Source organism: Desmodus rotundus, chromosome 11, assembly GCF_022682495.2.
Source record: "Desmodus rotundus isolate HL8 chromosome 11, HLdesRot8A.1, whole genome shotgun sequence".
Lineage (NCBI taxonomy): Eukaryota > Metazoa > Chordata > Mammalia > Chiroptera > Phyllostomidae > Desmodus > Desmodus rotundus.
Window position 1 is genome coordinate 91,328,232 of NC_071397.1, and position 23,936 is coordinate 91,352,167.

Consider the following 23,936-nt stretch of genomic DNA (forward strand, 5'->3'; position numbering starts at 1 on the left):
CAGCGGCCACTCAGATCATTCAAAGTCTCTGACTCCAGCGATGGGTTCGGCCAGGCATGGGCACAGGACCCAAAGCAGGCCAAACATCAATCCCTGGAGTGCTGGTGGAGCACCTGGGAGGTGAGGGCTAGTCTCTCTGGGATTACCAGAAAGGCAGTAAAGACAAGGCTAAGCCTCGATGGCTATCTTAGCCACACGCAGACCTGCCGGTAACAGAGGTAAATGGGCAAAAATCAGCAAGAAACATTCCTGAGAACATCTGAATTGCAGGATCCTGCTAGGCCTAAAAATCTAAAAGGTTAACTTCTGAAAAATCCCAGTTAACTGACCCAATATATTATTTTTGTTTAAACTCATTTGATTAGGCTTCTAACATTTGAAAGTTCTTGACAATACAAAAATTATACAGTTAAATCAAGTTTTTGTATTTGTTACCATATCATATAAAAAATCCTGGATGTTTTAAAATAATATTTAAGTGGCCTTATTTAAAATACAGGCCTCTTGAGGTCTGCTCACTGTGAGAGGTTCTGGGCGGTGGAGGGTGGGCACTGAAGAAGCAGGTAGTCATCTGTAAAGCAGTCAAACCCAAGATACGAAAGGCAGTACAGTTTGACTCCTTGAGAACGTCTGTGATGAACAGATATCAAGGTGGTTTCAAACATGAGCGCTAAACAAAAGTCACACAGGAGAAGCTCCAAACTGCAGGCACTGGTTTGTGATCGAACCACTACGCAAGTGGACAACTCGAAGCAGCAACTTAGATAAGCAGGGATTGATTTTAACGATGGCAATACCAGGGAGGCCAGTGAAAAATGAGCTGTTGGATAGGCCTTGATGAACCTCACTATAAAAAGTAATGCAAATCAGCACTTTGTAAGAGGCTTCCCATGTAGGAGAAAATGGTCAGTTTTCTTGACTATAAAGCCCTACTTTAGATGGTGATTGCTGGGGGGCGGGAGGTATAAAGGGGACTAAATGGTAATGGAAAAAAATATAATAAAGATTATATATTTAAAAAATAAAAATAAAAAGCCCTGGCTGGTGTGGCTCAGTGGATTGAGCACCAGGCTGTGAACCAAAGCATCGCCAGTTTCATTCCCAGTCAGGGCACATGCCTGGGTTGCAGGCCAGGTCCCTGGTGGGGGACGCTCGAGAGGCAACCACACATTGATGTTCCTCTCCCTCTCTTTCTCCCTCCCTTCCCCTCTCTAATAATAAAGAAATAAAAACTTTAAAAAACGTAAAAAACTAAAAAATGTAAAAAAAAAACCCTATATTAGAAAATACATCAAATAATTCATAAAAACTAATAGCTAACTAGTATCTGTGAGCCCTCACACTCCAGGCCCTGTATTAAGCAATTATGTGCACTAGCTGCTTTCACCTGCTCAGCATTACAGAGGTAGGTAATTGGCCTCTTCTCACAGATAACTCGAGGAGGATCAGGAAGGTAATCTGCCCAGTTAGCCACCTAGGCAAGTGACAGTGGTGAGATTTGACCCAGGCTGCCAGACTCTCAACAACCTCACACTTAGTTGTTCACTCTTTTTAGCGTTCATTTTTAAAAGGCCTGGTTATTCTGAAACACCGACAATGTAACTTATTTCCCCTGAAGCAAAGGAAAAACTAATTTTCAAAATGATCTCACAGGCTCATTAGAAGTCTACTGTGGTATGGACTACTAATAAGCCATTAATAGAACACGTCAGAATTTGCATCCGGCCTAATGAATTTTCAAAGTTAAAGGAGAAATAAAATAGGAACTGAAACTGGGAGAAGCCTTTATAAGAAATAAATAACCTGAAATTGTGAGGCTGTTTGCTTGCTTGTTTTGCTTTATTCTGAGCCTAGGAAGGAAGACGGGGTATATTAGCATGGTCTAAGGTTCTGTCCACGAAGAGTAAGAGTGCAAGTCCCTGGCACTGTCTACAAATAAGCATGTGTCCTAACACTTATGACTACATGATTTCTTAAATGAGGCAAGACTGAAATAATCAGGAAAGCTTAGCAAAGTCTGCTGAATTCAATCCAAGTACTCTACCAGAACTTGTTAGATTATGTTTTTGTTCCTGATGCTCAGATCAGTGGGAGTGGAAGAACACAAAAGGAAGGAGCAAAGAACCTAAGCCAAAGATTGGATCACTAAACTTGGGTACTTGGTATAGCGCACAGATTGGAGGTGCTCTAAGTTCCACAACTACTTAGGACTTTTACCTTTCTGTATCATCATTAACATACTGCATTCACCGTATTATAACTAAGCCTACTGATTTTAAAAACATAATTTCAAATGCCTACAGCAGATTAATAAGGTAGATCTCACAATGTAAGCACACCCATAAGCTAACAGAGATGGCTTTTCCTCCAGAGGAAACGGGACAAAGAGCAACTCAAGTTACTGATCTGAGTAATGGATTCTAACTTCAAGGGCACTGGAATCGCACTCTGGGCACAGTGTCATTCTGCCTATGGCCGTTCCATGCACTGGAGATAGTTACAACTCACTTTCGCCCCTGTCAGAAGTAAAGAATCATGAGAGTTGTCTCAAACATTCACCATTTCAAACAGAAGACGAACAAGCTTCTCAGACTCTCCTCTGTACTTAGAAGTCAGCGTTGATGAAGAGACATTGAAGAATGTTGTCTTGCATTCCGTGGCTACTGCTTTAGCAAGGAGAGTCTTTCCCGTGCCAGGTGGGCCAACCATCAACACTCCCTGTTAGGAATACAGCAGCGTAAGTGAGGATTTATTAGCCATTGTTCTAATTCACAAGAACTCCATACTAAGGATCAATTTTCAACCACCTTACACATAATATTAAGACAAATAGAAACGTAAACAGAAGCATACTTTATCACAGATTTATCCATTACAAAAGTATACTAACTAAATCACTAAAAATTTAAAACTCAGATGAGAAAAAAATACAATCAATATTATAATACTGATATTACAATATCATACCCTAATACAAGTATCATTAGTATCTGGATATATTCCCAATTATATTTATTTGAGTCTTTTGGCTCAAATAAATTAGTTGTTTTTTTTACATAGTTGTACTCAAAGATTTATGTCTATAATTTTGTATCTTGTTTATCACTTAATATTTAAAGACTTTTAAAATTAAAAAGTGCAGGTAGCCATTAGCACATTTTCCAAATCCAAGAAAGAGTTTTTTGACAGTCTTTTTTCAGATCAGCCCATGACCTTAAAAAGCCCTCATTAGGTGCAGGTATGACTCATTTCTTAAGAAAAAGAACAGGGTACCAGTTGGCAACATGACATAAAATGGAGTGTTTGCCATTAGGCAACTTGTTCACATTTGCAAATATAAGTTCATCCTAGATCTGCTGTATGTCCACCTTTCCAAGATCATAGTGTACTTATTTCTTATCCTGGGAACATTTAAATAGCTTCTGGTCTAAACAAAATTCTGATTAACACAACATACACTTTTTAGTTTCTTTACCTACTCTACTACTTTCTCCCCCTACTACTTTCTCCCCTCTAATACAAATAAATATTGGCTTTCTATATAAATGTACTTGCCATTCACTTCAACAATGCCATAACAGCAATAAACTTACTTTCCACGGTCTCCTAATGCCCTTAAAGAATTCTGGCATCCACATTGGTAACACCACCGCTTCCTTAAGCAACTTTTTAGCTTCTACCAAATCAGCAATATCATCCCTGAAACAGAAGATACTATATCACCACCTCTTAGATGATATTTTTAACTCTATGTAGTCATTCTCGAGAGCCACTGGGAACCCACGATTTGACGTTGCTGAGTGCTTAAGGTCTCCCCTGCCCCCAGGCACTAGTGAACTAAGACACTGTGATGAAGCCATGCCACTCAGTACTCAAACAGCACACTCAGTACTTTCAGCGTGTGTCAGTGATGATCCTCAGCTTGGCGAATGAGTACGCAGGTCTACAGGCCCACTCAAGTATTATTATGCCATCTCATTTTAAATTACAACTCGTCTTAATGATGCTCATTCCATAAACTCCATGATTTAAAAATGATGAGCCCATTAAAAATCCACCACACATAAAGAATAAAAAGGGTATAAAGCAGAGACAGGTTGCAATACTGCTGCTTTGTCCCCAACCCTAGTAAGCAGTAGATGCTAAGGTTAAAGTATCCTACAGATTGCTATGAAGACTTCTCCAACCACAAGATTACCATTACCACTACTACCACTACTGTACACATGATATTTTATATGAAAATATACATTGTATCAATATCAAATAGCAAAAGATATACTTAAAATATCCCCAAAACCATACCTAAAAATAATATAAGGTTTTAACAAAATACTTAACTTCATGGGAAAAGGGACTTTTATAACTCATTGTGATAAATTACACTTCTTTGATTAGATATAATACTAATGAAGCCAAGAATCATTGCTCTAAATAAACAGGAAACAAAAGCAGCATGTACTGGATAAATGTACAGGTAATAAGCAGCACACACGTATAGAAATCACTGCCACTACACCATTACAGGATGTCCCACAAAGAAGATAAAATTTCCCACTGTGTATCGATTTTTATAAAAGTTATTTTATTATTATTTATTTTATTAAATTAAGAAGTCTCAAACAGCCCTGGCTGGTGTGGCTCAATGTGTTGGGCATTGTCCTATAGATTGAAAGTTTGCTGGTTCAATTCCCAGTCAGGGCACATGCCTGGGTTGTGGGCCAGATCCTCAGCTAGGGGGCGTGTGAGTCAACTGGTCAATGTATCTCTCACACATTGGTGTTTCTCTCCCTCTCTTTCTCCCTCACTTCCTCTCTTTCTAAAAATAAAGAAAGAAAAACCTTTTTTTAAAAAAAGTCTGACAAAAAATTGGTGCAGCCTAAACCGAAGGGGAGTTTTCACTGTATGTCAGATTCTCATTGCATGTACTCTGGTTCTGCCCCCAAGCACTGATTTTCAGTGCCTGCCCATGTTTGCTCCATTCTCTATTCCAAAAAGCCTCTACAGCACACAAGTATTATAACTTACCATCGAACATTCGGATTCTGAGAAATTATATCTCTTTCCAAAGCTTCTACTAAGTCCTTATCATATCCAGTACTATCAAATTTATTTGTCTCTGGTTCTGTAACTGCGGCAGGTGATTTGTTCTATATCAGGAGAAAAAAACAAGAGCGTTTGATTGACTCAAAACTTATATTTTGTTTCTGTGAATCAGAAACAAAGACTGGACTCAAGTCATATTTTTTAAAAAGCTAATATAATAGAACAACTAATAATGACAGAATCAAAGACTGTGAGTCATCTTTTTACATATACATCAGAGTTTCATACTCAATTTTTACTTTTACATAAAAAATATGGCAAAGGTATTAAAAATAGAAATATGCGTATGAACTGGTGAGAATCAAAAACTTAGTGCTGAAATTAACTGTGGTCCTTAGTGAACATCAGATAGTGTGACACTTATCTCAAAGCTTTAGAGAAGATAAGGTAAAGACAAATGGATTACTTAGCTAATCAGTCCACATCAATGCTCCTGAAGCATTCCTTTCCACTATTCCCACCCTTCCTCCAAAAGAGACATTTCCGTCCTTAGGTGAGACCCTCTCCTACCCTTTCTGATGACAGTCATTAGGGCCACAGATCCCAAACTACATACTAAAATATTCCAGGGCACAATGGCAAACTCACAGGGACCTGAAGCATATTTTAAATTTTTGAGGAAAGCACAACAATACTGAATATTGGATGAACTACTAGCTCAAAGTAGTTCAGTTTCTACAATACATGAAGACTGCTATATTCCTTTCAGAAATGCTGTATCTTGGGAAGTTAGGTTTTTGGCAGTTGCTGTGATAAAAGATATAGTGGGAAAAATCAAAGTAGAAGAGAAATAAGAGTAGAATGTCCACTCTGACTCTAGGGCCTGAGAAACTCTGTAGTGCCTGATAGGTGTTGTTAGAACATGAACAAAGTTCTTTAAACTAACATCTTCATGAATAGATAGGTGTTCTTTTTGTCCTAGAGCTGCTGTGAAAAAATTACTGAGCTACTCATGAATTTTATGAGCCAAGAAAATTTATGAAGCTCTGCATTAGTATAAATAATCACTTACTTGATCTTGTACTAGGATCATTACCCCATCTCCATAACATTTTTTTGTCCATTACTTATGATTTGTCAGTGGTGCTGTCTAAAGTCAGTATTAATGTCTAGACTTAACCAATATTTATGATATTCAAAGCCTTACACTAAATGACCAAATAAGTATCTGTCTCACAATTTACAGACTATTCAGTATCCAATTACTAACATAAAAGGTACAAGGAAGGTACTGTTAAACATTTAAAAGAAGAGGAGGCTATCTTTCCTTCTAAGTATTTATGAAGTTGTTATTCATTCACAGATATTTACCAAGGATCTATTCTGTGCTAGCTGCTGTGAGGGTAGAAAGAAGACACTGTTTCTGGCTACTGGAAATGTACACTGTAAGCCCAGGAAGACACAAATAGAAGGAACTTTCTAGTTCTCGCTGTCTTTGCTCCCACAGAATACAGTGTTGAGGGAATGTCTGCAGACAAAGCAAAACATATTTAAACTAGGCAGAGAGGAAAAACAATTCTATAATAGGTCAGGAAAGACAAGTTATAGAATTTTAAAGGCTGACATTTTTAATAGGAGTTTACTGAATTAGCTGAACTAGTACAATTTCCCTTTAAGTACACATTGATACAATAACTTGCTCTAAATGAAAATACTGATTGCTACTAGGAGGTGAAAGAAAGCAGCAGAGAGGTCAAGAAGAATGTAGACTCCTTTTAGATGCACAAAATGAAGTTGAAGATGGACTGATTAACCAGGAGATAAGTCCCTAGACTTAAAACTGGCTATTTTAAAAGCTGGCACCATTATAAACACAAAATCCAATGAAAAGAGTTACTTAATCAGGAGAGGGCCTGGAACCTCTGTGCCCCTTCCACGTACCTTGCCCTATGCATCTCTTCCATCTGGCTGTTCCTGAGCTATACCCTTCGTAATAAACCAGTTGTAAACTGTTTTCCTGAGTTCTGTGAGCTGTTCTAGTAAATTATCGGGCCCAAGGAGAGTCACGATAATCTCCACTTTATGCCAGTTGGTCAGAAGCACAGGTGAAAACTAGACTCCCAACTGACATCTGCCATGGGGGCAGTCTTATGGGACTGAGCCCTTAACCTGTGGAATCTAATGCTAACTCCAGGTAGGTAAGTGTCAAAATTGAGTTAAATTGTGTCACACAAATTGCCTGGCGCAGGAAAAGCCCCTGCACACTTGGAGTGCAAGTGAGTGGACAGAAGAGAGAGTTCTCCTGCACAGGGAGTAACCGTGTGGCAGGTACAGAGTTCCAGTGCGGGGCGATGAAGCGCGTGGATGGTGGCGACAGTCCCACAGCAGCATGCACGTGCTCAACCACACAGAACTGCGCCCTTGCAGGATTCAAACAGTAAGTTGTCTGTTACATATATTTTACCCATAACTTTAAAAAATAACTTTTAACAGTTAATTATATTTTTATACACTGGCAATAAGTATGTGGGCAGTGAAATTAAAAAGACAATACCACTTACAATCACTTAAAAAATAAAATAGGTATAAAATCTAACAAAAACATGTGAGACCTGTATTCCGAAAACTACACAACGCTGATGCAAGAATTAAAGACCTAAATAAATGGAGATAAAAAAACATGTCCATGGATTATAAGACTCGACATAGTAAAGATGCTGATTTTCCATAAACTAGCATAGAGGTTTAATGAAATTTCTATCAAAATCTCAGCAAGATTCTTTTTAGATGTAAAAAAACTGATTCTAACATTTATAGGGAAAAAGAAAGGCACAAGAATAGCTAAAACAATTTTGAGAAGGAAAACTAAGATGAGATGAATCATTCTACCCTCCCCTGCTTTTTTATCTTTAGCAAAGTCCCTCTTGCTGAGCTCTGACCACTCCAAAACACCATTATTATCCCAGGGCCAAGTTCGCCAGGTGTAAAGTTGTTCTGCTCCACTCAGACCCTGTACCTGGTGGATCCTGCGAACTACGCACCGAGCAACACAACCAGCAGGACTGTGGTTGGTATCTGATTGTAGAGACAGTAAAACCAGACTTGTTCTCACTGGTAGCCCAGACCAGCAAACACCACCTAATACTATTTTTTTGATTTTTATTAATACCTATATAGGTAGCTCCTCTGGGATTATTTCCAAGTAAGGCCCTTAAGAAAAGTAATCTCCGCTGTGGCCAGTGTGTCTCGGTTGGTTGGAGCATCACCCCATAAACTGAAAGGTCAGGGGTTCGATTTCTGATCAAGGCACATGCCTGGGTTGCAGGTTCAGTCCCAGATGTACAAGAAGCAACAGATAGATGTTCCTCTCTCCCACTGATGTTTCTCTCCCTCTCTCTTTCTCTCCCTCCCTTCCCCTCCCTCTCTCTAGGATGGAGGATAAATAAATTAATTAAATTAAAATTTTAAAAACTTCCCCATCCACTCCCTCTGTTTTGTAATATTCCTGTATTACTAGTGTTTTAGACATGAGTGTTATGTGGCTTTAAATACAGTTAAACACAAATCATTTTTCTTTTGAGGAGTACAAAGGACTCTAGAGTAGTGGTCCCCAAACTTTTTTGATGAAAGACTGGCATTAATAAAACTTGAGCTTGTACTCCCAATATACAGATAATAATTTGTAAGTTACATACATACACATTACAACACACAGACAAAATACTAATAGATCCCTGTAAAACTAAATTATAAATAGAAACTCTGGTATGGTCTTCGGGCAGGCCAATACACTTCGAGTATTGTGGCTTTGTTTATCAACCAGAATTGTTGATTGATGGCTCATACAAAAGCCTTCCTAAGCAGGAAAGGTCCTTTCTTTGGACAAGTTGTTTTTTTCTTTTGATGACTGAATTTAACTGAAAACAGCAGAGATTTTTGAGACTTATTCACTACTTTATCCCCAAGGCCATAGTGTCTTGGTATATACCAATAAATATTCAACATGCACACTGTCACTAACCCAGTTTAAGGCATACTTCATTTTTCACATCATCTAATATAACACCCTCCTAAGTGGTATTTCTGTCCCCAGTTGCATCTCTCTTTAATCTATATAGTGATTCTCACTCCAAGCTGTATAATAATACCATCTGGGAAACTTGGTAAAATATCTCATTCTTAAGGATCCTGATTTATTTGGTTTGGACTGGAGACCGGGGTTGAGAGAGGTAGAAGTGACATGAAGGGGATAAATGGTGATGGGAGGAGACTGGACTTGGGCTGGTAAACACACAGTATGATATACAGATGATGTATCATAGAATTGTACCCCTGAAACCTATACAATTTTATAAACCAATGTCACCCCAATACAGTCAACAAAAAAAGAAAAAGAAAAAAATATGTATTTTAAAATGCTGATCCCCAGACTCCAGTCTACCCAATTTTTTAAAAGATTTTTATTTATTTCTGAAGAGAGGGGAAGGGAAGGAGAAAGAGAAGGAGAGAAACATTGATGTGAGAGATAAAAATCAATCAGCCACCACCCGCATGTGCCCCCACTGAGGACCAAATCTGCAACCCAGGAATATGTCCTGACCAGGAATCAAACCAGCGACCCCTTGCTTTGCAGGATGATGCCTAACCAACTGAGCCACACTGGCCAAGGCTAGTCTATCCAATTTTAAAAATTATTTTATAACAATGGTAAACAAAACTGTGTGGTATTGGTAGAAAAAGACACATATATCAATGAAACATAACAGAGAACCCAGAAATAGACCTACACAAATATGTCCAACTATTTTAGACAAAGGGACAAGAACAATTCAATGGAGGAAAAAATTGCCTTTTCAACAAATGGTGAAGGAACTGGACATGTATATGCAAAAAATGAACCCTGAGCCCTGGCTGGTATGGTTCAGTGGATTGAGTGCTGGTCCACGAATCCAAAGGTCACTACTGGTTTGATTCCCAGTCAGGGCACATGCCTGGGTTGTGGGCCAGGTTCCCAGTTTGGGGTGTGCAAGATGCAACCACATACTGAGGTTTCTCTCCCTCTCTTTCTCCCTCCCTCCCCATCTCTCTAAAACTAAGTAAATAAAATCTTAAAAAAAAAGAAGAACCTTGACCTAAGTCTTACATCATAGACAAATATTAGCTCAAAATTGATCATGGACTTTAATGCAAAATGTAAACTTTTAGAAAAAAAATAGAAAATTTGGAGGATGTAGGGATAGGCAAAGAGTTAAGAACTGAACATCAAAAAGAAATAGCAGAGTTGGTGCTTAAGCATGGGTCACCTGAATCGAATGCTCATACATGTAATCACCATGTTGTATTTGTGAGATTATATTTTCCTGCCTTAACATGCAGGTATTAATTTCCCTTGGAAAACTGATTTCTTGATTATACTATTTCAGGATCTATACACCACTTCTCAGGGTATAAGAGCATAGATATATTGTGTGGGCCAAAAAGTTCATTTGGTTTTTTCCCATAAGATGGCTCTAGTAGCATTTAGTTGTCTTTTACTTCATTAGAAACAATTTTGTTAGATTGTATTGTGACAGCTGTCATATCAGCATGCATTTAAAAAAACACTTAATCAAAATTGGTGAATTTTTGTATAGCCATTTTAATATTGAAATTACAGGAAAATATGCAATATTTTCAGCATGTTATGCTTTATTATGTCATAAAAGGTAAAAATGCAACTGAAACGCCAAAAAAGATTTGTGCAGTGTATGGAGAAGGCGCTGTGACTGATGGAACATGTCAAAAGCAGTTTGTGAAGTTTTGTGCTGGGGATTTCTCACTGGATGATGCTCCACAGTTGGGTAGACCAGTTGAAGTTAATAGCAAACAAATCAGTACATTAACTGAGGAACAACTATAAAGGACACATGGACAAAATTAAAGGGAGGTGGGATCAGCAGAGGTAGGGATGCAGTGGTGGGAAAATGCAGACAATTGTATCTGAACAACAAAGACATTAACTGAGAACAATCAACATTATACCATGTGGGAGATAGCCAACATACTCAAAATATCCAAATCAATGAAGTTATTGGTGAAAATGAAAAATTTGTCTTTTATTTTATGGAAAAAAATAACCAGACTTTTTGGCCAACCTGACAAAATGAAAAAGGTATAGGACATGGAGCGGAGTCCTACAGACCACAGATGGTTCTAAGGCTTATAATCCAACCCCTAGAGGAAAGGCCAGGGAAACCTGGGTATTGATAATACTCCACAAGGCCAGATTCATCAGCCATCTTCCTCATATCCTTCCTTGTTTCAGGAACTAAAATGGGACTGCTACTGCTGAAAGTGCAGTGATGTAGGACTACAGAACTATCCGGCAAAAGGGACATAAGGAAACTGCCCACGTGCACAAAAACAACTGACCTCCAGAAATGGGGAGGAGGGGGAATAAGGCAGAGGGCACAAAATCAAGAGCTAAATGAACATCTGTATCTTTATCAACAAGGAAGGCTGTGTTTAAAGGCATGGCTTTGCTGGGGACTGGATGAGGTTCTCATGCAGAATTACAAAGTTAGATTGTAAATCTAGGAGAAAGAATGAAGTAGAAGCTGATGTGAGGTTTTGAAAGGAGAGGAAAGGCAGCACTGGGAGCTTTATATTTTGCTATACCCAAGTTTTCACTTTGCCCAGGTGGTGTGGAAGGGTCCTTCAGGCCCACAGAGCCAAACAAGTTACCCTGTACTTTATTGTATCATAGTCACTGGATACATGCCTTGGGCAGGGAAGGTGGAAGTAGTGAGAACAGAAACTAAACTCTGAGGTTCCCATATGCTTCTTACTATAAGACAGTATAAGCCCTCAAAAAAAAAAAATTAATTGACACTTAAGTCTTGGTTTCTGAAACCCATTCTTCACCAACAGGAACCGTGGAGGACATACAAGATGAGCCTGGAGCATCCTATTGTGCCAGAAAATAAGGAAGTACTCAGAGAACAATGAATACGTGTCAAAAAGACAAAGGACCCAGCTTCAAGGATCTCCCACTCCTCAAATCTTGGACAATTTAAGCATCAAATAATGATAATAACAGATAATTCACTGAATAAAATAAGAATCCATGAGTGCATATGATATAATTAAATAAAGGGTAAGAAAAACAGAGCTTTTCCTTACAGTGAAGTACCAATTAATTAATGTAGAAGAAATAATGGCATTAGAAAATCATGATTTTGCAATCACCATAGGATAACTGATTCAGGCAAGAATCACTGGATGCTAGAACAAATAGATGAAATTTTAATAAGAAATAGATATTTGCATAATCTCAAAGTATTTCTCCACAAATTATTATAAAGGAAACAAAAGGAACTTTATAATGGAGAGATCTGGCAGACACTACCTAACCAAGGATCCAATTTATCATGAGTAATAGGACAAATAAACAACCTGGGCCTCTTTATATGATACACTGAGAAGATTAAAACTTCACTTCTTGGGTATTCCTGACAAAAATGCATAATCCTGAGCTAATCACAAGGATACCTCAGACACACCCAAATTGAGAGACATTCTACAAAATAACTGGCCAGTACTCTTTAAAAATGCCAGGCCAAAAAAGACAAAGGCTGAGAAAATGTTCACATTAAAACAGATGAAAGAAACATGAGAAATAAATGCAGTGTATGATTCTATACTGGATCCTGGCACAAGGCAGAAAAAGCTATAAATGACATTAGATAACTGTCTGAATTTTATTAAGTTCTGTGGATTAGATAGCAGTACTGTAGCAATGTAAAATTTACAGCTTTTGATAACTGCATTGAGTTTAAGTAAAAGAATGTCCTAGTGCTTAGGAAATACTCTCTAAAGTATTTAAGGGTAAGAGGGCATAATATCTACAACTTACTCTCGATGCTTCAGGAAAAAATACAAGGTATACAGGGAGTATTGATAAAGCAAAAGGGGTACAACATTAATAATTAGTAAAAGTGAGTAAAGAATATATGGAAGTCCTTTATATCATTCCTGCAACTTATTTGCAAGTCTAAAATTATATCAAAATATAAAGTTACAAAGACCAACCAAAAATACTGGGTGAATAGTGAGTGGGAAAAATCCTAGCCTAGTGGAGTATGAGTAAGGTTTTATTATAGTCTGGCAGTTTTAATGATGAAAAATGATTAAAATCTACAGTCTTCATTTTTAAAGTTAATAAATAACATTTTCACTCATGCAAGTCAGTAACATTTACCTTTTCCTCTCTTCCTTTATTCTGTTCTTTCTTTTCCCGACAACGAACAGCTTTCCCTCTGTCATTGTGAAGATTGTGTGCAGACGGACGGTGAACTCTGACGGTTGTACTGGGGCGGTTACTCTGTGGTTTGGGGTCACTGTTTTGAGAAGACTGGCGTTTTCTAGGACCTGGTGAGGGTCTAATCAAATACAACATCATTAAAATCATAACCAACCCCTGGAGTTGGTCCAAGTATAGATGAACACAAGCAGTGTCTAAGAGACTATGAACGAAAGAAGCCAAGGCAATAACACAAGAGAGAAGTGAATAAACTTAAGGTCACTGAAACCTAAGATCTGACATTTAATTTGACATAGCTGTGTGTGACGACTTAATGAAAGGAATGAAATGCAGTATGGTTATATGGTAGACATAATGAACGGCAACTGATTGTCACTTTTCCTTTGAAAGGACATTAGCAGTGGTACACCAAGAAGGAATTGAGAAATTAGTCTGATTCTTGGAAACTGAAAACACAGCAATTATCAGAGAAGAGAGTATTAAGCAGAACATAGTGCAGATGGAGAAGGCGCACTTATCCACTAGTATATATGCAATTTGGTACCATTTTATTTTGAATGTATCAGTTCCCATGTTCTAATTCACAAAATTTAACCATTTTCCCACTATAAAACTGATACAAGCACTAGCTATGGACATGGTGCTGTACCTTTACATATATCACCTCATTTCATTTTTATTTCTGTGGTAGAACTCAGACCTCTCAAATATATTTTAGTTCTCACTGTGCTCCTAGACTTGGTTGGGGTCATGAAAACAAGCAATAACAAAGGAAGCGGAGTCCTATCCTCCAACACCTCAAGCACAGTTAAGAAGGAAGAAGACAGGCAAGTATACTAGAAGGTGTAAAACAGACGTGGTGCTATGGCAATGGCCTCGTGAAGCCAAAATACGCTGGGCCTGCAAACACAGGAGTTGACAAGTATGAAAATAAACAATGCGCAGAAGAACAGCAGATGCACTAGAGTGACTGTATGATTTCCTCTCTGTTTTATGCATTTTCCTATTTTTCTTTAATGAGATTATATCTGTACTTATTTGTTTTTCATGAATTTTAAAATACAACAAAACATTATATAAAAGTGCTTATGAGTGGGGGGGGAATTTAGTAAATATTAGAAAGATCGTCAGTAACAAAATATTAGTACTTTTATTTGGAGTTGAAGAAAGAAAAAAGACTAAGAAACAATCAATACCCACTAGTTGGTGTTAAGCTGGAGAGGGAACACTTTGGTAAGGTAACTCCCTGAAGTGTGATGCACAGACCACCTGTATCAGAATCACCTGCCGATTCCCGGGCTCCACCTGCTATCTATTACATCAGACTCTCTGAGAGTGAAACCCCAGAATCCGTATTTTTAATGAGTGTCCCCAAGAGATCTCTGCGTGTGCTAGAGTCTGAGAATGACTGGTATGACAGGGAATGCCAACTTTTTAGTCAAATACACCTGGGTTCAAATCCAAGTCCACCAGTTACCAGTTTTGTGATAATTGAGAAAACTCAGATAACCCTTCTCTGTACCTCACCTATCTTAGCTGAAATACAGGGAAAATATAACTTATTTGGAGGGCCTACTGTAAGAAATAACACGTGCAGTCTGTGATAGTGCTAAGAACACTGTGAGTACTCGCAATGATAGCAGGTCAAACTGAAAAACTCCTGAGAGCAAGGTCTTAACAGAAGGTTCTCAAACTGGTAAGGGGACAAAAAACCCTGCAAGTCATAAATGCTCTTTGTAGAACGCTATGACACAGTCATCTATTTAAACCCATAATACAGAGTAGGAAATCTATTATGTGAGTGAACTGGGTAAGTGACATCCACCAGCACACTTGTCATTTAAAAAACATGCAGTGAAACTAAGCATGATAGGCTCTTTACAGCATTTCAGTAAATATCACTTCCACTAACTTCATTTCCTGGCACCATGTAATAGGAAGACGGGGAAAAAATACAAGAAAAACCTAAAATTGAGAACATTTTATCTTTTCTTAATTTCTGTGAATTAAAAAGCCCATTTTTCACCTTAGCAGCAGTATAGCTTGACGAATAGCAGTACTCTGTAATAGCTTGTTTGAGAACCAGTTTTCATCTTACACCCTCCCTTTACATTAGAAAAATCTGAGGCCTAGAAAGGTTATCATGATTTACCCAAAATAACAGTATCTCTGCTACTCAAACGCACCTCATGAAAGCATATTTTGGCTTATTTCCACCAAAATTTAATTTGTTGAAATGGTTCATAGTCACATAATACACAATTTAGGAGTTATAAAAGACATTCAGTAACAAACCCTCTCCCATTCCTGTCTCTCAGCCACCCAGCTCCTGTCCTGGATGGAACCAATGCGATCAGTTCCTGTGCTGGCCTGTTTCTCAAAAGCTCTCCACTTACCTTCGTTCAACAGGTACAGGCAAGGACCAGACTTCTCCCTCAGAAGCTGGAAGCTCGTGCTGTGCAGCTTTCAATGGAGTGCTGTCTAATTTAAAGCTCTCTAGTGTTTTCATGATATCTTTAACATGTTTTGCTTCCACATTTATTTCCTGCCAAACCTGGTTTCAAAGGGGAATATAACTCTTTAAGTTTTTATAACTAATAAACTACCAAGATTAAACTACAGCCATTTTTTAGATGTTAGAAACCTCCATTTTCACATCAGATATCTAGTAAATTACACCAAGATACTGTGTTGAAATTTTAATAATGGTTCATTATTTCTTTGTTTTCAATTATACGATTAATTCTGATAAAGTGAATTAAATATTCTGGCTAATTAAACCATGTTACTGACTCATGATTCTTATTCAAATTGCATAACCAATTGAAAAGGTAGCTGCAACTTTAAAGTTTGATAAAAGTAATACTTTTGCAAGTTGCACTTTGATGGTTTTTTAATGCTATTTTCCTACTTGACTTTTTAAATGCAGATCAGAATCCACTACTTTCATAACTCATTAGTGGATTGCAATTTGAAAATATGGCTTCAGAAGACAAATGGCTCGATTCACATACAACCAAGATATTTTTAAAAAGCAATCTTGACTCAATTTAAAAAAACTATACACACACATATATATATACACACATGAAATACTGAAATGAAGTTGGTAATGTTTTGTCTTAAAACTAAATGACTGAAGACCCTGGCTGGGTAGCACAGTTGGCTAGAGCATCATCCTGATAAGCCAGGGTTCAATACTTGGTCAGGGCACATACAACAATCAACCAATGAATGCATGAATAGGTGGAAGAACAAACAGGTGTTTCTCTTTCTTTCCTTTCCTTGTTCTCTAAAATCAATAAATAAAATTTTAAAAAGAAATAAAACTAAATGACTTAAGTATCTTTACCAAAAAGCTTAGACTTTTTAAGTAAAAGTTGTTAGCCTAAGAACAAAAGGTCTTAAAAGTCTTTCAATGACAAATAAGACTCCTTATGAAATGAAACATTTCCCCCTTTCAGTATATCAAAGATATGCAGAGGCAGATTTAGGGGAAGAGGTCACGGGATTTTTCAGACCATAAGACGCACCTAGGTTTTAGAGGAGGAGAACAGGAAAAAAAAATCCCGCTCCACCACCGCTCCCTACCCCAGCAAGCCAGGTACGCTACATTTGGACTATAAGATGCACCCCCATTGCCTCCCAAATTGGGGGGGGGGGGGAGTGTGTCCTATAGTCTGAAAAATATGGTAAATTTAAAGAGGTAGGATATTTTCTCTCAAAGAAATTAAGGACAAATATGGAATATTATCAAAAAAGCAGTTCAGTAGAATCTGAGGGATAATATTCTACCTAGAAAACCAGCTCAAAAATACTATTAATTTCTGTAACATTTCTTTCCTCTGTGACATAGTTGAACCTTGTTATAAAGGCCACCTTAAACTCGACCTGTAAGTTCTACTACAGTATCCACCTGTAATTTCTACTGGTCCTCAGTGACTAAAGTTCCTCAGATGGGATTCAAATATGGTCTGCTTTATAATGTTCCATAGAAAATATGGTTCCCATGAAATTCAGATGTTATCTCTAGTTTCAAAAATGGCTTAATAAAGTCAAGTCTAATTTCACCAGATAAAAATGTGATCTAGAAAAAAATCTGAAAACAATTACTTTAAAAAAATCAATTAGATTCCAGCAATTAGAATAACTGAACAGAATTTATAGTACTGATGATGGTGAATAGACTATTACTAATACAATAAGTTTCAAGTAACATTACATACAATCCATTAAAAAAGTGATAATACTCTCAGTATGTAAATGAAAAAAACACTGGTAATATTGAAATCTTCTGAGTACTTAAGCCACTTAAAAAGTACGTAAGTCATGCTTCTCACCTGTTGCCATTTCTGTTGGAGGTACGTATCTTTGACTGAATACAGATACTTGTTCATTTGGTCAAGGACTCCCTGATAATAGACCATTGCGGAGTCATAGTTTCCCAGCAATGCATATTCACGAGCCAATTTTACATTCTCATTAATCATAAGAAGACTCATGCTCAACTGTAAGCTAAAGAAAAAAAGAAAAAGAAAGAAACATTTCATATGACATGTCTCTTACAAATAAGTACTACAGAGTTTTTTAAATTATACTTTCTAGGGATCCCTCCATACATAAGCCCACAAGCACACACACATTGCACTTTCCATCTCTATATATTTCTCATGCTATTTCCATTCCTTCAAAGACATTTGTTAGTTCCCAAAGCCAAACCCTACCAATGTGTCAAAGACCAGCTCAGGTGGCAGTTGTCCCAGTATGTCTACCTCTGAACTTCTCAGTTCAAAATAAATTCTAAAGTCCCCCAGCACTTTACTGGGACCTTCCATCTCAAGGCACTTAGTTATTGATATATGTCGTATCTTTACTAAATTACTTAAGAGTAGGATTTGAATCTAAAAGGTGTGAGACTGGCTTGGCTCGTGTGAGTCAGTGGATGGAGCAATGGCCTGCTAGCCAGTTCGATTCCCAGTCAGGGCACATGCCTGGGTTGTGGGCCAGATCCCCAGTTGGGGACATGCAAGAGACAACTGATTGATATATCTCTCCTTCTTTCTCCCTCCCTTCTCCTCTCTCTAAAAGTAAATAAAATCTTTAAAAAAAATTTAAAGGTGTGAGATTATATGCTCAGTGTATGGCACATAAAGTATCTGCAGAACAAGTAAATTGATAAAGTATCTATCAAGTATCTGCAGAACAAATGTAGAATGTTAGATACAGTTTTGGAAGGCCATGTGAATAGCAGGAAGCACGTGCATTTTGAAGTTAGAAAAATCTTGGTTTGAAGTATAATTCTGCCAGCTTGGTCAAGTCTGTTAATTTTCTAAGATTTGGTTTTTAAATTTGTAGGACTGAAATAGTAACTCCTTTAAGAGTTGCAATATAATGAATAAATGACTATTTCAAGTACCTAACATACTATTTGGCAAAGAATAGGTCTTCAGTAAGTACTAAATTCATCTTCCCTGATACTTTCTATACAAGAGAGCCAAGCAGTCTTTATACTTAGTAGGATGTGGATATAAATCATCAGAAGTAGGCATTTGATAAATGTCAGCTTTGTTGATGATGATGATTATTTCTTAACTGTACACAACACTGTGTAGTTCAAAGTCAGGAAGATTTGAGTGCTTTTGAGAGGACAATGATTTAGATAAGGGCTGTGGCTTTGGAAATAAAAAGAAATTTGAAACGTGGTAAAAGAACTGCTGAGAATACTTATGAATTTGTGTGATGTTAAAAATGAATGAAGTTTCAAGCAAGGGAAGTAAAAAATGAAAGAATCACAAAAGATCACAGGAAAGCTGAGCAGATAGATGAAAAAAATCATTATTTTTTTATTCCTTTTGTGTGTCTGTGGGATATCTAAATAGATGTGTCTCTTGGCTGAACAGAGATAATTTCTAAATGGGGACCTCTCCTACCTAGCTTATCTGATCTTGCCAGAGGCATTTCCTAAAATTGTGCTTCCTGATACCTTCCTCCCCCACACCACCTATGGTTAAGGGAAAGTGATGCAACAGAACTTAAGTATAACAGAGACCGCAATGGCTCTTACATGTTGCATGTTTTAAATTCTTTACTCTGGGATGAGGTTTTCTGCGAAGAAACATGACGAATAAATTTCCTGGGTTTAATTTAATGTAAAATGTTTAGCTGATGAACAGGACAAAGAGGACGATGGTAGACCAACCAGGAATATCGATCAGATTCACTACATGTTAGGTACAGGACCAAAGAGATGTTCTGTCAAATAGACAGGAGAAGGTAATCATATCCATACAGCCCAGAATCAGAGGAGTATAGGAAGCAAGATGAATAGGAAATGTTGTTGGGTGGAAGGGCTAAAAATGAGCAATGCTATACTAGAGCAGAACGTGGATGCTATGCTCCTTAGGACAGAGATTAAAGTGAGATGGATCAACAAACCCATGTCTCTAGGGTCAATTAATATTTGACAAAGGGGGCATGAACATACAATGGAGTAAAAACAAACTCTTCAATAAATGGTGTTGGGAGAACTGGACTAGTACATGTGAAAAAAATGAAACTAGAACACCAACTAACACCATACACCAGAATAAACTCAAAATGGATAAAAGACTTGAATATAAGTCGAGATACCATGAAAGTCCTGGAGGAAAACAGAGAGTAAAATTTCAAATATCCCACGTAGCAATATTTTTGACGACATATCTCCTAGGGCAAGGGAAATAAAGGAAAAAATAAACATATGGGACTACATCAAATTAAAAAACTTCTGCACATCCAAAGAGACCATCATCAAAATGAAAAGGGAACTGACCGTATGGGAGAACATATTTGCCAATGATTCATGGGACAAGGGTCTAATCTTCAAAATATATAAAGGACATACATGTCTCAACACCAGGTAGACAAACAATCCAACCAAAAAATGGGTAGAGGACCTGAATAGACACCTCTCCAAGGAAGTCATACAGATGGTCCATAGCCATCTGAAAAAATGCTCAATATCACTAGCCATCAGAGAGATGCAAATTAAAACCACAATGAGATATCACCTCACACTTGTCAGAATGGCTATCTTTAATAAATCAACAAATAACAAATGCTTTGGATGGGATGCAGAGAAAAGGGAATCCTAATGCACCGTTGGTGGGAATGCAGAATGGTGCAGCCACTGTGGAAAACAATATGGAATTTCCTCAAAAAGTTAAAAATGAACTGCCTTATGACCCAGCAATTCCACTGCTGGGAACATACCCTAAGAATCCCGAAACACCGAATCAAAAAAACGTATGCACCCCAATGTTTATGGCAGTGCTATTTACAATAGCCAAGTGTTGGAAACAGCCTAAGTGCCCATCAGTAGATGAACAGATTAAAAAATTGTGGTACATTTACACAATGGAATACTATGCAGCAGAAAGAATGAAAGAACTCCTACCCTTTGCAACAGCATGGATAGAACTGGAGACTATTACGCTAAGTGAAATAAGCCAGTTGGTGAAAGGCAAATACCATATGATATCACTTATAAGAAGAATCTAATGAACAAAATAAACTAATGAATAAAACAGAACCAGAGACAAGGAAACAGGGCTTCAGAGCCTGGAAGCAGATCTTCCCTCAGTTGAGCCTTGAGATGACTGCAGCCCTCATTCCCTGATTACAGCCTGTGAAAGACCCTATCTCCCAAGTACCCAACTAAGCCAGGCCCAGAGCCCAACCAAAGAAACCAAATAATAAATGTTTGTTTTAAATCACTAAGTTTTAGTGTAATTTGCTATAAAGCATATAGATATAAAATGAGGTATATAAGTAACTCACGACCGGGCATCTCAAATCAAAAGAAAAAGAAAAAAATCCCACAATCTAAATAGTAACTCTCTGGAGTCACTTTGATAATATTCTATCTTAATAAAAGCTCCATGACTAAGGATTATGGCTCTCTGTTACTCACTGATAAATCTGCAGCACCCAGAGCCATGCCTGGCACATAGCAGATATTCAATCTTTCTTCTTTTCTTTTAGATTTTAATCGTTTATTTTTAGGGCGAGGGGAAAGGAGGGGAAAAAAGAGGCAGACATCAATGTGTGGTTGCCTCTTGAGCACCCCCTACTGGTGACCTGGCCCACAACCCAGGCAAGTGCCCTGACTGGGAATCAAACCCACAACCCTTTGGTTAGCCAGCTGGCACTGTATCCATTGAGCCACACCAGCCAGGGCAGATACTGTCTTTAAATGAATGAATAGTTGAGGTTTTGTTTTAACCACTAGGATTTCTTACCTTTGTCCAGCTCCTAACCCTCAGCACTCGCATTCCCTGATCCTCAAATCATCCCTACCAGGGCTGTGTGACTGCCTCAACCCTGAAATACACATGCCCTATGGTGACACTAGTCTGGGCAACAGAGTTAGAAGCGGATAGCTGGGGCCAGCTGCATAGTACACGACAGTTCTGGATGAGCTTGGATATCAGGCCGCTTGTGTCTTTTCTCTCTCTCCCTCTATTCCTTAATAGACTTTCTCCTGATCTTTCTTACCTTGCCCCTCTTCAAAAAAAAAAGGGGGGAAAAAAAGGTCTAAATTAATTTCTTACTTATTCAATGGCCTAAAACTCAGAGAAGTCAACTGGAGGCCTTCTTTGAAGATTCTCCATGTTATGAATACTTCTTTCTAGTCAGATAAAATTCCTTAGGAGCCAATGAATAACTGACTTTTTCTAACAAACAAAAGTGTAAAGTCAATCCAAGGCCACATTAACAAATGACCCGAGAAATTCTTGGTTATCAAAGAAATGTGTTTACTGAAAACAGTATCAAAATACCCTTAGTTGACTAAATGTTAGACAAAAATAATTTTTCCTGTTGTTTTAGTAGTCTTTAAGCCAAAGACATCATTGTTCTTGAATGTCAAAACTGGAAATTTTTGAGATTCTCCAACTTTGAAAAATATATCCTTATCATTGCTAAAATTACATTGCAGGACAGAAACAGGTCTATCCAGTACAATATCTGGCAATAGTTTCAAAAGTTGATATATTTCAAGAAAAGCCTATAGACCAAATTTTAACCACCATGAACTGTAAACACAACCTACCAGTTCAACTAATAAAACATTTATAAAAAATGAGTTATCCAAAACTTCAGACTGTTGTTTTTATAGAGGTTATTAAAGAGAAAAATAACCTTAAGTCAGAGGTGTCAGTCATTTTCACCGGGGGCCACACTGGCCTTGCGGTTGCCTTCAAAAGGCCGAAATAATTTTAGGATTATATGAATGTAACTACTCCTTAACTGTTAAGGAGATGAAATTACATTCGACCATTTGAAGGTAACCGTGAGGCTGATGTGGCCCCTGGTGAAAATGAGTTTGACACACCCCTGCCTTAAGTGGTGATGACTTTTATCTGACAGCCAACTTTTCCTCTACATAATCCTATCAGAACCACCCTTTTGCTGACATTGACTGAGTATTTGACTTAGCTAATGACTAAATTCATTTATTTTTAAACTAAGTAAGATGTACCATGAACCCCCCGCCCCCCCAAAAATACCTCCAGCCCAAGGAATTTATCTGGGCAGACCAAGGGACAGGGAGGCCCATGTTGGGACTCTTGGTGAAGCTTGGCTTGTGCTGGCGACAAAGGGCCAAGTGGGGCAACGAGAACTTGATCTTGGAGTTGTGGAACTGCTTGACTGCCAGTGAGCAGCACTTGCTGGCCGCGATCTTCTCCACCTTCATGATCTGGATGGAGTGGACGTGGGCACAGTGCTGGGCCCCATTTCTCAGCAGCACTGGGTGAGGGCACCTGCAGTGGCCAGGTCTCAGTATTCCTGGTATATGTGGGTGTCACAGCACAGCCAGAGGTTGAAGTTCTTCACCCGAAGGAGAGATTTTTCGAACACCTGCCCACAACAGACGATTTCTTCTGAAGCCTTCTTCATCTTCTTCAGTCGAGACACAAAGTACCAGAAGCGGGACTTGACCGCATGGTTAGGTGCAAAGATGCACAGGTGGTAGAGGGATGGTGTGCAGCACTTGGGGGTGGACAGCCAGCGCCCTACCACCTTGTACTCTCGTAGAGTGCTGGAGGCCTTCATACATTCTCTCCGCGTTCGCCACTCTACCCATAAAAGGCCCATGAAATTTAAATTCAAGTAACTGAGTCAAATCTTCAAAAATTATACACTTATAAACTCAGTATTACTGCAAAATTTCTAGCAAACAATATTTAATGTGGTATGGTATTTCCACAAAGAGACTTAAAGTGTCTTTTTCTCCTTTAAGATTAGGGAAGAGATCAAAAACACTGGAAAAGAACAGGCAACAGATCAAAGTACTTGAATTCTAAGATTCCTCTTCTCTTACAAAACAACAAATACAGGGCCTTCCCTATTTCACATCTGAAAAGATACCTTACCCACTTAATTTTTAAAGGAATGTGACAGGGTTCCCCTTATGTTACAGTTTTCACCATAATGTGTGTAGATCATTCATTCAAAAAATATTTACAGAGCACCTCCTGAGTTACAAGGAATTGCACTGAAGACAAAAATCAGACAGGGTAAGACCTTGAAATCTTTACAGTTTAGT

At 38.1% G+C, this 23,936-nt stretch overlaps 1 protein-coding gene and 1 pseudogene across 2 annotated transcripts in view; both read right to left on the reverse strand.

The window, feature by feature from the left end:
- KATNA1 (katanin catalytic subunit A1) overlaps positions 1-23,936 on the reverse strand; it is a 30,480-nt gene that overhangs the window by 4,454 nt on the left and 2,090 nt on the right. The window contains exons 1-7 of one of the 2 annotated variants that reach the window (XM_045188896.3): positions 19,979-20,031; positions 17,689-17,863; positions 15,745-15,902; positions 13,286-13,466; positions 5,029-5,150; positions 3,594-3,699; positions 2,560-2,718 (exon numbers count right to left, since the gene is read on the reverse strand). In XM_045188896.3, the coding sequence (XP_045044831.1) occupies positions 2,560-2,718; positions 3,594-3,699; positions 5,029-5,150; positions 13,286-13,466; positions 15,745-15,902; positions 17,689-17,850 (888 nt within the window). In that variant the 5' untranslated portion in view covers positions 17,851-17,863; positions 19,979-20,031. Of the gene's footprint in view, positions 1-2,559; positions 2,719-3,593; positions 3,700-5,028; positions 5,151-13,285; positions 13,467-15,744; positions 15,903-17,688; positions 17,864-19,978; positions 20,032-23,936 lie in introns of those variants that run through there. The other variant, XM_045188895.3, reaches the window with a different exon arrangement.
- LOC112297275 (large ribosomal subunit protein eL20 pseudogene) lies at positions 22,854-23,443 on the reverse strand (annotated as a pseudogene).